General features: G+C 41.8%; 1 protein-coding gene across 1 annotated transcript; it reads left to right on the top strand.

The window, feature by feature from the left end:
- The first annotated feature begins 6,124 nt into the window (after nucleotides 1–6,124).
- On the top strand, nucleotides 6,125–14,354 carry gnat2 (guanine nucleotide binding protein (G protein), alpha transducing activity polypeptide 2). Its single transcript, XM_031565721.2, has 9 exons — nucleotides 6,125–6,379; nucleotides 9,522–9,564; nucleotides 10,062–10,203; nucleotides 10,545–10,702; nucleotides 10,996–11,124; nucleotides 11,612–11,741; nucleotides 12,008–12,161; nucleotides 12,340–12,557; nucleotides 13,523–14,354. The coding sequence occupies exons 1-8, from the start codon at nucleotides 6,274–6,276 to the stop codon at nucleotides 12,528–12,530; spliced, it is 1,053 nt and encodes a 350-aa protein (XP_031421581.1). The 5' UTR covers nucleotides 6,125–6,273; the 3' UTR covers nucleotides 12,531–12,557; nucleotides 13,523–14,354.
- The last annotated feature ends 333 nt before the right edge of the window (nucleotides 14,355–14,687 follow it).

Raw genomic sequence — 14,687 nt, 5'->3', positions numbered from 1 at the left:
CAGAAAAAAACCCACAAAAAGTTCATTGCTAAAATCTAAAATCACTGTTTTATACAACTGTAGATGAGACACGGAATGAAATGAATATGGTCTAAGAATATAACCTGTGAATATGGGCTAAGATGCAGTGTACATTGCATAGTATTGAAACTGCTTTTGCATCATTACATGACAGGTGGTAAAGTGAATGGTGAAAACAAGGAATTCGGCCCAAAGATAAATCGCGTGGGCGTAGTAGACTGTAGCTATTGACTCTTTCATGTGAATTCATTTTTGTTAAAAGTTAAAATTGTAGGTAACTGTTCATGTCATAATTCTACATTATACATACCTTACCAAATGTCCTCAAAATATATTTTCATTCATGACAAAATGTGTATAAAATAAACTGTGAAGCTACTCTATATGATAGTGTGACCAAACAACGTATGAGAGACCAGCGTGTTCACTGCAGGCAAGCCCCGTGAAATGCAGATGACAGCACATAAGGAATTCTAACAACTATGTGCTGTGAGGGCCTTTTACAGAACAAAAGCTCTACCTCCCAGCAGCTCTGACTGGATAGCTAGTGACAGAAGCAAACCATCTAAAAACACGGGCAGGATGATGCTGCCAGCTGGATTCAGAGAAGGCAGTCCAATACAGCGAGCCAATGAAAACATGTTGTGCTGGGGTCAAGGTCAGATTTACATTTTGCAAAATGTTCTTGTAACATTCCTGTTTCTACAACACATAAATACAGAGCACGTTATTATTTCTTACTGATGACAAGAAGATTCGATGTGTAGTGTATAGTAAAGAGGAGAGCAGATTTTGAGTGTGAATCTTAAAATAAATAATGGCATTGACAATTTTATGCCACTGCCTGTTTCAGAGAATGGGTAGGATACACATATAAACCCATGAATACTTTTAAAACGGCATGTGTGACTGATTCTAACGATACTATGCTGAGATGCATACAATAGAAGTTACACATAGAACAAGAATATGGAGTATAGCTCCCTCTTATGGTAGGGAGTGGAACACCATGGTCAAATATCCTCAACGCTCTCTTGTCTGCATTCATGATTACTGACTCAATAAACAGAAGATCAGGATACGTTTGAAATTGTATTTTCGATGATAAATCAACATAATAGTCAATGAATAATTCTGTGAGCTTCGTTGACAAGAGATGCCTTTGAGAAAGGGATCTGAAGAGGTGTGATGTCACCTGCAAGATCAGTCTAGCACCTACTCAATGAGGTTTGAACCTGTGATATATATATAGAGAGAGAGAGAGAGAGAAAGAGAGAGAGAAAGAGAGAGAGAGAGAGAGAGAGAGAGAAAGAAAGAGAGAGAGAGAGAGAGAGAGAGAGAGAGAGAGAGCTTGACCTCGTCTCACTGCCCATTACATAAGAGCTGCTGACGAGCTTAAATCTTAAATGCACAAATAAAAATACAATTTACAGTGGCTTGCAAAACTCCACACCCCTGAAGGTCATCGCTGTTTTCTGTATTACAAAAGATCCTTATACCTATTTTCCCAATCAGTATTCTCGTTGTGAACACTTATGCTGTTTTACGTTTCTAAAAGCTAAATCAATAGTTTGTTTACTATGATTAAAATTAAAGTAATTCAAATCTAAAATATTCTTCTTGAATAAGTATTCAACCCTTATACATTGATACTTAGAGAAGAGAACTGCTTTTGAAAGTCTTTCGAAATGAGATAGTATCAACTTTGCACATTGTCCCCCCCCCCCCCCCCATATAGAATATCTAGGATGATGGGATGGCGGTCCTAAACTGTATCGCTACACATTCTCAGTAAGATTTTGATGAGGACTGTGACTGGATCATTCTAACATTTTCACATTCCTGTTTCTGAGCCACTCCAGTGTTGCCTTAGCCTCGTGCCTCGGGCCTTGGGGCAATTGTAGGTAATCCCTCTCCCAAGCTTTACTTCTACTACAGCAGACTGCAACAGTATTTCGTGATATTGTGCAGAATTTATTTCTATTCACTCTCCCTTCAGTTCTAAAAAGTTTCCCATTTCACGCAAATCATCCCCACAACATGATCACTACCATATTTCACTGTCTTAGATTAACGCCACATGATATGCTTTGAAGATTAGCTCTATTTTGGTCTCATATGACCATAAAAACTCCCCCCCCCATATCTTAAACAACCTCCATACATGCTTTAATGTGGATCTCCGGAAAACAATGGCCTCTTTTTCCCCCCTCCAATAGGGTCCAGTTGTATGGACAGCTCTTGATTGTGGACAGCTATACCTGCACCCCAGTTCCAGCCACTGGACATAGTAGATTTTTTCAGGGTGTTGGCTGGGGGTTGAATACCTTTGTAAGTCACTGTATGTGCATATTTTTTTAAATATATAATTTTTTTTTTTTTTACTTATAGCCTATATTTTACATCCATCAGAACTCAGCTCATTATCACTTCACAGCTGATGGTAAAAGCTAAACAAAGCTATTTTTAGACCAACCACAACAGTCCTGGAAAGGGTCCAGCCCTGTTGGAAGAAGACTCCTCCTACAGAGAGACAGGGAAGAGGGAAGAGTAGTCAGGTCAGTCCAAAGCAGTGGCCCGGGGGGGGCGGGGGGACGGGGGGACGGGGGGACAGGGGGACAGGGGGGACTCCCCCTCGCTGGAGGTATCCACAGGTTCAGCTCCTCTGGTCTGTCTGTGACACCCTTCATTTCCAGCTAACCTCCACAGATGGTTGCTGGCAGCCAACTCCAAGTGCAAACTTGTGTGGGAAGAGAGGTCCCCTGGAGCAGCATGTGCCTACATCCTGCCACGTAGCCCTCACCCAAGGGAAATATACTTGGGGGCATGACCAGGTCCTCAGAGTCGTGCCAGAGATGGAACACAAGAGGAGGGGCAAGGCAACCGAACACAGGCCTATGTCCATGGTGTTTGTGAGGGAGGGGTACGAACCATGGAAGCAGTCGGAAGGGAAAATGGGCATCCTGTGACTTGCAACAGACTGGAGAATAGTGGCTGTTCAGTGACTGTTACGGTTCATTGTTTCTGAAATAAGAGGCCTGACTGCTATGTTCCCGGCAAACTTGAAAAAAAGAAAATATTAAGCCATGGTTTAACTGCACTATAGGAGTCCTTGTTTACCTGAAATGTGCACTTTATAATTTTATTTTGTACCGCCCTGTTTGGCAATGTTGGTTTTCACTCAAATAAAACATTTGCATGAAGCAAGCCAATCCACTTGTCCACTTTGATAAGGGCATTACAATTACAATTAGGTGATGGAAAAAATAAATAAATTAAGGGACATTTAGAATAGATAAAAATGTGCAATTAATCACGATTCATTTTGAGTTAACTATGACATAAATGCGATTAATCGTGATTAAATATTTTAATCGTTTGACAGCACTAATATATATACAATATAGAACAGCAAAATACCTACATAGGGTACATTTGAGTTATCCAGTTTTTTAAGCACTGTATGCTGTCACTAGCACGGTGGGTCTGAAGAGGAAAATAATGAGCTGTCCCATAAACTAGGCCAACCATTACAACCAGACACATCCACACACATTGAGGGCCAAGGCCTGATAGTGGATGACTTTGAAAGAGTTTTTTTACGTGACGGGTAGATATAGTTTTGTGCATGAGGTGAAATGTAAGATGGTTGTCATTTTAATAACACACCCTTCACAGGCTATTTCCTGTCAAGGTGCTTCAGAAGGTTGTATATATTAAAACAGAACTGAGAAAGGGTGGGTAGATATAAGGTCATTCGGACTATGTTTAAAACATGGTCTTAATGCCAACAGGGGTTTTTTAAGGTGATGGTTATCACCCCTCAAAACATGCTGGCAAAACATCTTGATCTGTGCGGCAGTGGAGACTAGGTTTTTGCAGCATGCTCTCCAGATTGTACACCTGTTCAGTCACCCCACCTTGTACAAGCCACCCAAGGCAGGAAGCAGCCATCTGCCCCTATAAGCCTTCCCCTCCAAAGGTTTATACTTATGTGGTGTGTAATCTTGTCAACAGATCAACAAGCCTGACGGTGTATGGGAGGCGGGAGTAGGCCACGGGCCATAATGAGATTGGAATGGACGAGGATACCATGATTAGCTTGCTATATTCCACTTGGAGGCATTTAGGGATTTGAGACCCCGGCAACCTGCGGCAGGCGAAAAGACTATCTGTCCCATGGAAGTTACGTGTGTCTAAATCTGTACCTCACAGAAAAGGGGCTGGGTTTGGCAAATTAGGAGACAGGACAGGTGATCTTGGGGTGAAAAGGAAAGTCTAAGTGAGATCATTGCAAAGAAAGTTCTCATTGAAGTTGTCATTGAATTGGTCCACCCTCAAGAGGTGCCAGCATAAAGGTTACATATCTAGGCAATGTCGAGCACTACTGGTAAGTCTCTAGGTACCCGTTATTGGTCCTTAAAACATATTGATCCTTGGTCCTGGAGCCCATCTCCTTTTTTCGGTGGTTTATCGACACTTCATAGTTATATGAGACTAAATAAAATATGCACACTGTGACAAAATATTTAGTCATGAACAATTTGGAACCAGGAAGGAATGTTGTCGCAGCTGAATTGCAGAAAACACAGCAGGGCATCGAGTGTCCTGCAACCCTGTGGCTGTTATGTAAGGTGTCAATCCTGCAGAAGGTTAAATGCACAGGACTGATTCTTGTGCAGAGTAATCCTGGTCCCGAACTGAAATTGGCTCTCAGAGTTTTCATTCCAACTGTAATTCAGGTCAGAGGAAATGACATACTTTTAAAAGTGGGTTTCCTAATGGCTTCTTCAAACCAACCTCTCCAAAGCACTCTTGTGTACAAATCCCATAAATCTGTTTTGAAATACATCGCCATGACAATCTTTAAGAATGTACTTCTCTGACACCTTTATGGAGAATCTCAAGTTCAAATGTTGTCCCTTGAAGAGGCCGCATTCATTCCCCATTAGGACAATAGGTACATGAAAGTGCACTTTAAAATAAGTTGTAGTGTTTCATAACACTTTTACAAAATCTTTCTGACTCAGCTGAGCTCCATTCTAGTTTCCATAATTAATACATGCAGTGTTTGAGTCATGTCCTGATTGCAAGAAAGACAGGCCACATGGCAAATGAAATGTAATGTTTGAACCACAACTGCATACTGCCTTAGCTGTGGTCAAGGAGACATCATTCTTGTATTTTATAAAATGTTTCTAATGCATTTATAATGTATAGTAAAGGATGCCAAAGAGCATCCTAGATAATGGGATGATGTCACTGCCAATGTCAAGCATAGAGACACACTGACCTCAACACCCGCATGGCATCTGCCTTTTCTCCACCCGTGCAGGGGTTGACACAACACATGAATATAACTTTTTATTCCTGTCTGTCTCCTGCAGTGGTGTGGTTAGGTGTGATATGTACAAAGAGATCCATCCTGCACCTGTGTCCCCTGGGAGTCTATAGGATCTCTCTATTGATTTGGATGAAGACTGTACCTTGTCTCCTTTTCAAATATGGTATCAAATGTATCAAATGACAGCCACAGACAACACAAACCTACAAAACAGACAAAATAGACCAACATGTTTACTGTTTACAGAAAAGTGTCTCATCATCCATCAGGTCTTTTATCTGTGATTTGAGGTAGTCTGAAAGTTGTGTTAACTATAATATTTAGTTCACGTGAGCCAGCCACACAATTTCAGGACATGGCCTTCTTTTCACAGGGGCAAACAGTCTTATCCCAATAGCACCTATTTATAAATCACAGAAGAGCGGGGAAAAAAAATCTTGATTTCAGCGCAGAGGACCTCATTTTCTACATTTCTCACCTGTCCACCACCCTAAACAAATTAACTCAGACTGGGTGAGCTAGTCTTTTTTCTCAACCTTCACTACTTGTCCTTGTTAGCTGAGCTAATTGGATTGGCTGGTTCACAGGGGAAGATCTGGAAACCCCTCCCCAATCCCAACCTAAGGCTTTAGGCTATGACAGAGAGAGGAATTAGAGTGGTTTGAGCCTCAGACTTGAACGACACGCCCGTTTACTTGGGTCTTTGGACAGTCCTTATCCAGTCAACCACGAGGGGAGTGCTGGGAAGCTAGTGATCTCTCCACTCTCAGGTCACCCTCCCACGGCAGACCACTCGTGCAGCACCCAGGTGCGTGGCATCCATTTCTCTGCGCTTCACAACAGAGTGAAAAGGTGTCAACATTTCTCACCTCGGGAACCGTAGGATTTATTAAGGAGAAGGTGCAGACATGGGAGCCGGAGCAAGTGCCGAGGGCAAGCGGTCCAAAGAGCTGGAGAAGCAGCTGCAGGAGGATGCTGACAAGGAGTCCAAGACCGTGAAGCTGCTTCTGCTGGGTAAGAGCGCAGAGCTGTCTCCTTTGATTCTTGTCAAGAATGGATGAATTTATTGTCATTGCACAGAGTACTTTGGCCAGAGAGCCGCAGAGTGAAGCAGCACTAAGACAGGCTACAGAATCTCAAATCAAGATGCTATATATCCCTTGTGTATATTAAAGCAACTAGTGAAGAATGAAAAAGCTTTGACATCTGCATTAAGAATTTGAAAGCTTGGGCTAGGGTTAAAAACGACGTGCTTAGATTGTCAGCGACCTCACTGTGAAGTCAAGCCTTCTTTAGGGCTAAAGATTAAGACAACTGTCACTTAGCGGTCGCTTACACGTGTGTTGGCCTTGGCATAGGATGTACAGGTACACCTGAGAAGTGATCAAAATATAACTATAGACAGAAGCCCAACTTCAGCTACTCCAGCAACAACATGACGTCGGATTCTTTACTGCATAGGGATATGAATGCTTCATTTGAAGCTTCATCAAAAAGATTAAAAGGACATGCACAAGTTATAAGCTCTTGACAGGTTGACAGTTTTCATCTAAATTGGCAGTAGGATTACAGACGGTTGGAAATGAATTGGAATGACGGACACTGGATGATGTACAATGCACGCTGTCATTTGAATATTTCCATTAACACCTATTTCCTAATTAAAGCTAATCAATGTTTGCTAAATTAAATAGAACACTGGCAATTGGATGCATCACCTATAACTGTAATTGTATTAAGAATGCTGAAGCAGAGAAAAACATTCTTTTTTTCCTCAGGAGAGCCACTGATAATCTTCAGATTATAAAATATATCTGTATATCTGTTCAGAGCCAACCGAAGCCCATGTGAACCAGAGCCAGAAAGAGCATGGATGGGGATCATATGCAATCAGCTATTAGCCATTATTTCAATTAGAACTACAAACACCAACTACAACAACAACAAGAAAACAAGACATGAAGAGCTCATTCATTTTGTTCTGATGATATTTCAGGTCTCTAATATATCAAATAATAATATAGCATTTGGTTCTCCCCAAGATACAAGACATATACTACTTCATAGGGTAAAATAATGACTTTGTTTACAATTTATGTATCAACCGATTTAGGGAAGTGAAAAACTTTGATCCTTAATGCACCCACAGCATTTCTGTGTCCGGCCAATCACTGGCCATATCTGCTTAGGAGATCATAACCTCAAGGTTCAAGTGAATTAGGGTGTACTGACAGTAAAGGGGAAATCCGATTACTCAGATGGGTTAAGTCCAGATCCTCTCACTGAGCTCCTGTTCAGTTTCTCATTGTGTGGTGCAACATAATATATATTTTTATTTACATTAACAGAGACACCCACTAAATTCACTTTCATTGACTTCAACTGTCAAAAATCTTTTTTTGAGTCTGATCATTACTTCAAACATGCTTCAGCAAGGAAGTGGATCCAAGTCTGTCACCCTGATTCCTCATCTATGTCTGGAACTATGCCATAATCATAATCTAGAAAACAAGAAAGATACTTCCCAAAAATCACAATGCAATAGTCAAGTAGTCAGTAGTCAGGATTCCCAGGAGGACCGTTTTGTAAGAGGGGAAGTGTCAGAACAGGATTTAGACAGCTTTCCTGTAGGCTCTTGCTAACCCTATTAGCCCTTGTTTCATTTTATAATCATGTCCTCTGACTTTTAAAGCGTTGACATGGTTTACATATTCAGACTTATAGAAGCAGGTGAGACCTGGTTATACTGTACTGTATATATATTGAAAACTGCAATACACTGCAGCACTGCACTGCACTGCACTGCACTTTACTTTACATTAGCAATAATGGCTGCTACAAAGGCAACTTTTTTCCCTTGTTGGCATCTTTGGGACTAGAAACCAGGTTTAAGTTTTCACTTTCAATGTATACCATGTACGCCAAAAATAAATAATAACAACCCATCTAGAACAAGCAGTTGGTCCGAAAATGTTTTTCTTGCATACATCCAGAAAGTTTTGTGCAGGATTTTGATTCTGCAGGATTCTCTGGAATTTGGAATGTTTGTTGTTTGAACTCCCTTAAGGTTCCCAGAAGCCCTTATGATCTGCTATGTTACCAGTAAGGCCATTAGTAGCAGTACTTGGTCTATGGGGGACGTTTACATTCAGCCTACCATCGTCCTCCTAATCAGGATGGGGAGTTAAGCTGATGATTAGTCACCGAGGTAACGCTGATGATGACGCAGGTCTAGGCTAATTTGGTCAAAGGCAGGGGGCATGTCAGCCTTAGGGATGAAGGCAGGGTGCGTCTCTATGGCGATGACTCTCTGCTGGTCAAGGCCCTCTCCTGGTCCCTGCCATAGGGAGCCCAGGGTCCAGTAGATGCTATATGTCTTTTTTTTACGTAATCGTTGTGCATATCATTTACATTTACATTTAGTCATTTAGCAGACGCTTTTGTCCAAAGCGACGTACAAGGGAGAGAACAGTCAAGCTAAGAGCAATAAAAAGCATGGTGTAACAATAAATACTACTTTACATGAGAATTAGAAAACAACGACCTAGAAAAAAGGAAAAAGAAGTGCAGGAATGTAACTGCAGGTGCCTTGTTTGGCCTAAACTCCCTTGCCTTCAGCAAACATTGAAAAATGGGATTGATTGTTTCAATTCAAGTCATGTCATGTGTAAATATACAGGACTTACCACTGTTTTTTGCAGTTTGGAATGCTGAATTAATAAACTATCTACTATCAACTTGTTGATAAAAAAAAATATCAGTCCGTTGCACAATTAAGCGGTGTGGTATATATCAATTATCGAGTGTTTTGTAAGAGGGGAAATGTCAGAGCAGGATTTAGACAGCTTTCCTGTAGGCTCTTGCTAACCCTATTACCCCTCGTTTCATTTTATAATCATGTCCTCTGACTCTAAGAGCGTTGACATGGTTTACATATTCAGACTTATAGAAGCAGGTAGCAGATTGAAGTCAGACTTCAGCAAGATCACTTTAGAATAAGCACAAATGTCACCTGTTGGTCCAGTAGATGAGACATGTTGTTTTTTAATGTCATTGTTAAACTATCCACTATCAACTTAAAAATATCAGTCCGTTGCACAGATAAGCGGTGTGGTATTATAGACTCAATAACTTCCTTCTGTCTATTCCCAAACAGGTGCTGGTGAGTCTGGGAAGAGCACCATTGTAAAGCAGATGAAGTGAGTATCAGCCTTTACCCTGCACAAGAGCAGACATCCAAAACACACATTTACGAAATACTATAGCCAAATCAGTGTCCCAAGTCTCAGATCAGATCAGATCAACAGATCAACACTCACTATCCAAAATGAAGATATTATGCTATGTTAATGAATATCCTTTAGCTGATCCATCCAGACATCAACCCATTTGAAAGATGTACATTACTACAACATGCAGTAGCAATATTTGACCACAAGAGGACTCATTTCAGTGTGCAGAGAAATGTAGGCCAACAAAGCTGCCAGTCCAAACACAAACTACAGTACCATTTGTTTTTCCTCACCAGCCGTCATTCAAACACACCATCTAGGGTGACATGTACAATTCACATTTGAATTATGTGCATTAGGGTCTGCTCTCTCTCACAGCCTTGACACTTTACAATCACAATTCCTTTCTCTCTCTCTCTCTCTCTCTCTCTCTCTCTCTCTCTCTCTCTCTCGCTCTCTCTCAGAATTCTTCACCAGGGTGGTTACACAAAAGAGGAACAATTGGAGTTCAGGGCCATCATCTTTGGCAACATCCTGCAGTCTGCCATGGCCATCATCAGAGGCATGGAGATGCTGGACATCAACTTTGGCTCATCACAAGGACAGGTTAAACACAGAGCCCAATCACGACGCATGACGCGTTACTCTTCAACAGAAAAGCCATTTGTTATTATTATGCTGTTCCGTGTCATTTACCCCTAGGTTTTTTGTCCTTTTGTAAAGTAGTATTTATTGTTACACCATGCTTTTTATTGCTCTTAGCTTGACTGTTCTCTCCCTTGTACGTCGCTTTGGACAAAAGCGTCTGCTAAATGACTAAATGTAAATGTAAATGTAGGTTGGCCACACTGACGGGGGTGTGATGTGATTGTGTGATTATATAATACAGGAGGATGCCCAGAAGCTGCAGAACCTGTGTGATGTGATTGTGTGATTATATACCACAGGAGGATGCCCAGAAGCTGCAGAACCTGTCTGACTCTGCTGAGGAGGGCACCATGCCTCCCGAGGTGTCAGACGTGATCAAGAGGCTGTGGAAGGACACAGGTTTGCAGTCTGCCTACGAGAGAGCAGCCGAGTTCCAGCTCAACGACTCCGCTGGATAGTGAGTGCTTTTTTCAAAACCACACAACAGCCCATGCTATAATTATAATGATACTACTACTACTTAACACACAAGGCAATAAGGAAAACCCCAGATGTTTATATGTCATGATCCATGTAGTAAGAAAAGAAATAGTCCATATGAGAGCATCACATGACTAAAGAAACTTGATTCACAAAGGCTGACTAGATACCCGGTGGTAGCTGAGTTCTGCTGTGATATGAGAGGAAAATGCAAGATCAAATGGACTATAACCACAAAGCTGAACCCCTTGTTTGGTCTGACTTTCACAGCTACCTCGCAGACTTGGACAGAATCTCTGGCCCCGACTACTTACCCACTGAGCAGGATGTGCTGCGATCTCGAGTCAAGACCACTGGTATCATTGAGGAAAACTTCTGTTGCAAGGAGCTGATCTTCAGGTGAGTAGTCCAAGACAATTTGGGTAATTTCAAGCAAAAAGTTCTTCCAGGCGTCTTATCCACCCACGGCACTGTACCAATGTGGGATAACGACTAACCCCAGCAACGTCTGGACACCAATGTTCAGTCACAGTCCTATCAAACGCAAGGAAAATAGTTTCCTTTAAAGTTCTACAATGAGACATTAAAATATCCAAACTATTTGAAGGTGTTGTGCGTTCAGTAGATAGTTGAATTACTTATCAACTTAAGTGTAGGTATGCCTTCAACACCGGCTGAACATATTATTTGAGTGGCTGGTATCTTGAGCTTCTTAATGCATTCACCCCCTTGAAATGACACCAGTCATTGTTAAATGGTGAAACATCATTTAAATCAGACTCGGAGGAGGACTGAGAGAGACTGAATGTGCTGAGGGATTTGACTTCCCCTTTTTCTAAAGAAACATTCACAGAATGAAATAACGGGATCTTTCTTGAATAAATAGGATGTTTGATGTGGGTGGCCAGAGATCAGAGAGAAAGAAGTGGATCCATTGTTTCGAGGGTGTGACCTGCATCATCTTCTGTGGTGCGCTCAGCGCCTACGACATGGTGCTCGTGGAGGACGATGAAGTGGTGAGTTACTCTTCCCCCAAAAGAACAGAAAAGGTAGAACTGCCATTTTCCCTCTGAAAAAAAAAAAAAAAAATAACAGTAAAGAAAAAAAAAAAAAAAAACACATGACTATCAACATGGAAAATAGGAGACCAAAAAGACATCCTGAAAAATAGTCAGTCCCCTGCCAGCCTGCGGAGTTCCTCAAGGGACGTCACTGATGTGTCCATGGTACTTCTTTCTTTACTGACCTATTCTCACGTCCATTTCTCTCCTCCTCTTCTCAGAACCGCATGCACGAGTCTCTCCATCTCTTCAACAGCATCTGTAACCACAGGTTCTTCGCCCTCACCTCCATCGTGCTCTTCCTCAACAAGAAAGATCTCTTCGAGGACAAGATCAAGAAAGTCCATCTCAGCATTTGCTTTCCTGATTATGATGGTACATCACAAGCACACACACACACACACACACATTTGTAGAGATCTGAATGAATGACACTTATCTCAACATCTCTCACTGTTCCTCCTAATGAAAAGTGTTTATCTCGACTCACTTCCTCCGGTAATGAATGATGTCATGGGGTAACGCCGTGCTCTCGTGTTCTCTACCCATCCAGGCCCCAACACATATGAAGACGCCAGCAATTACATCAAGCTGCAGTTCCAGGAGCTGAACATGAAGAAAGGAGTGAAAGAAATCTATGCCCACCTGACCTGTGCCACAGACACAAAGAACGTGGAAATTGTGTTCAACGCCGTGACGGACATTATCATCAAAGAAAACCTTAAGGACTGCGGTCTGTTCTAGGCGGTTATCACCAAAAAAAAAAAAAGGGTAAGCTGAACTGGATTCTGTAACCGGGGGCTGACTCCATGGTAACTAGTTATGCCTCAATTCCCTCCTGACCAGCAGTAATGAAGCCCAGCTTTAGCCAGGCCGGGAGAAATAGACCACTGGAAGTCAAATTAATTTAAGTCCACAGATGACACAATGGACCACCACCACCACCAGTTTCTTCATATTGTACAACAGTGTCCTATTGCTACAATGACCCAAACATTAGATTACGTAAAACACCATGGTGTTCAAGAGGAAGGTGGGGGAGGCACTTCAATAGTGTAATGGTATCTCAAATACACCAAACATCTCATGGCATCGTTGCCATCCTTGGGGGCTGGCATGATCAGGGGTGCAGATGGGATTTTTGAACTGGAGGGGGGGGGGGCGCTAACATCGCCTAATCAGCTGTGCAGAGTTATTACCTGATGGGGGACGCTAACATCGCCTAATCAGCTGTGCAGAGTTATTAACTGATGGGGGACGCTAACATCGCCTAATCAGCTGTGCAGAGTTATTACCTGATGGGGGACGCTAACATCGCCTGATCAGCTGTGCAGAGTTATTAACTGATGGGGGACGCTAACATCGCCTAATCAGCTGTGCAGAGTTATTACCTGATGGGGGACGCTAACATCGCCTGATCAGCTGTGCAGAGTTATTACCTGATGATTGTCACCTTACGTAGGGAGAGTGGTGGGGACGGATCAGGGTCACTATGGATCTGGGGGGGGACATATCTCCCCCCCCCCGTCCCCAGTGCCATCTGCGCCCCTGGGCATGATGGTGCATTGATTCCCTGTTTGTAATGGCAAAACAACATTAGCATGTGAACAAGAGCAACGGGGTATCTTTTGTATGTTCTCTGTTCTGAGACACCAAGTAGGTTAAAAGCGAATCACCTGAATCAAATGACATTGTTTTTTTGTGTGACAATTCAGTGTGTTTTCTTTTGGATCTAGGACTTTGTTTCTGGTACTGCGCCTCGAGCACAGCTCTGAGAAGACCCAGAGGTTGCACTACTGGCTGTGGCTGAAACTCACCCAGAAGCCCCCGGGCCCTCCGTCCACACCTGTCTGCATCCATGCTGGATAGTGCATAACAGACTTGACCCAAATCACCACGAGACCCAACTCTTCCAGAAACAACACACACCATTACCGAGGGATGAAGCATGTCACTTTGAGAGAAACATTTTATAAAAAATGTGGGTACCTCAAAGTAAGACTGCTTGTAGACACTGGTGTAGTTGCTCCCCTCATCTTTAAATAATAGTATACTTTTGGTGGCTTTATGATGGAGAAATGGTTTTCATGGTAATCGCACATCAAGCCGGAAAAAATAAATACATTTTTATAGTAATTCTTCTACTTTGTTTTATGTACAGTACCATCCAGTGTCTAGTTTGCAATTTCTTGTAACATTTTCATGTTAAGTCAGAAATTTACCAGTATCATAACTTAAATTACAAACCAAAACATATCGGTTTTTGATGTAATCAGTATGTTATGTAATTCAATGTGAAAAGAGCTTTTCTCAGAATCAAACCGAGTAGAGAATGTATTTTGTAAATAAGAGTAGGTAAAATATTTATGTCACAAAGGATATATATATATATATATGTATATATATATATATATACACACACATATCAAAATTATTTAAACAATGGAAATGCTAGAGTCCTGTTGTTTAATTTTGAATCTGATGTTTAATGGCCTGTAAAAACTGCCCTGGCTTGTAAATGTAGACACAAAAAAAATAAAGATCTGAATGAGCTCCAATATTTGCCCAGTCCTGTTCCAAAGTTGTGATTCTGTAAGCGTCCTCATCTTTCAGCATGTAAGCAGATAATTGTACACACACAGTGGCGTTCCACTAACTAACGAACACAATCCAAAGACTCAACAGGAATAACATGAAATACTACTTCCACCACGCTTGAGAGGCTGCATTAACATAGACACATAACAGAAGGCGTGAACAAGAAAAGACGGGGCTTGGAACACTCACTTGGAAATCAAAATCATTCACTACCACCCATGATAAAAAAAACGATGAAGAAAACATCCATGGCGTTTCAACACAACCAGTTCCCTGTTTCAGCTGGAAGACCATGGTTTACTA

The sequence above is a fragment of the Clupea harengus genome, chromosome 4 (assembly GCF_900700415.2).
Source record: "Clupea harengus chromosome 4, Ch_v2.0.2, whole genome shotgun sequence".
In the NCBI taxonomy this organism is placed as follows: domain Eukaryota; kingdom Metazoa; phylum Chordata; class Actinopteri; order Clupeiformes; family Clupeidae; genus Clupea; species Clupea harengus.
Note: the sequence above shows the minus strand (reverse complement) of the source record. Positions and strands in the feature narration are given on the sequence as shown.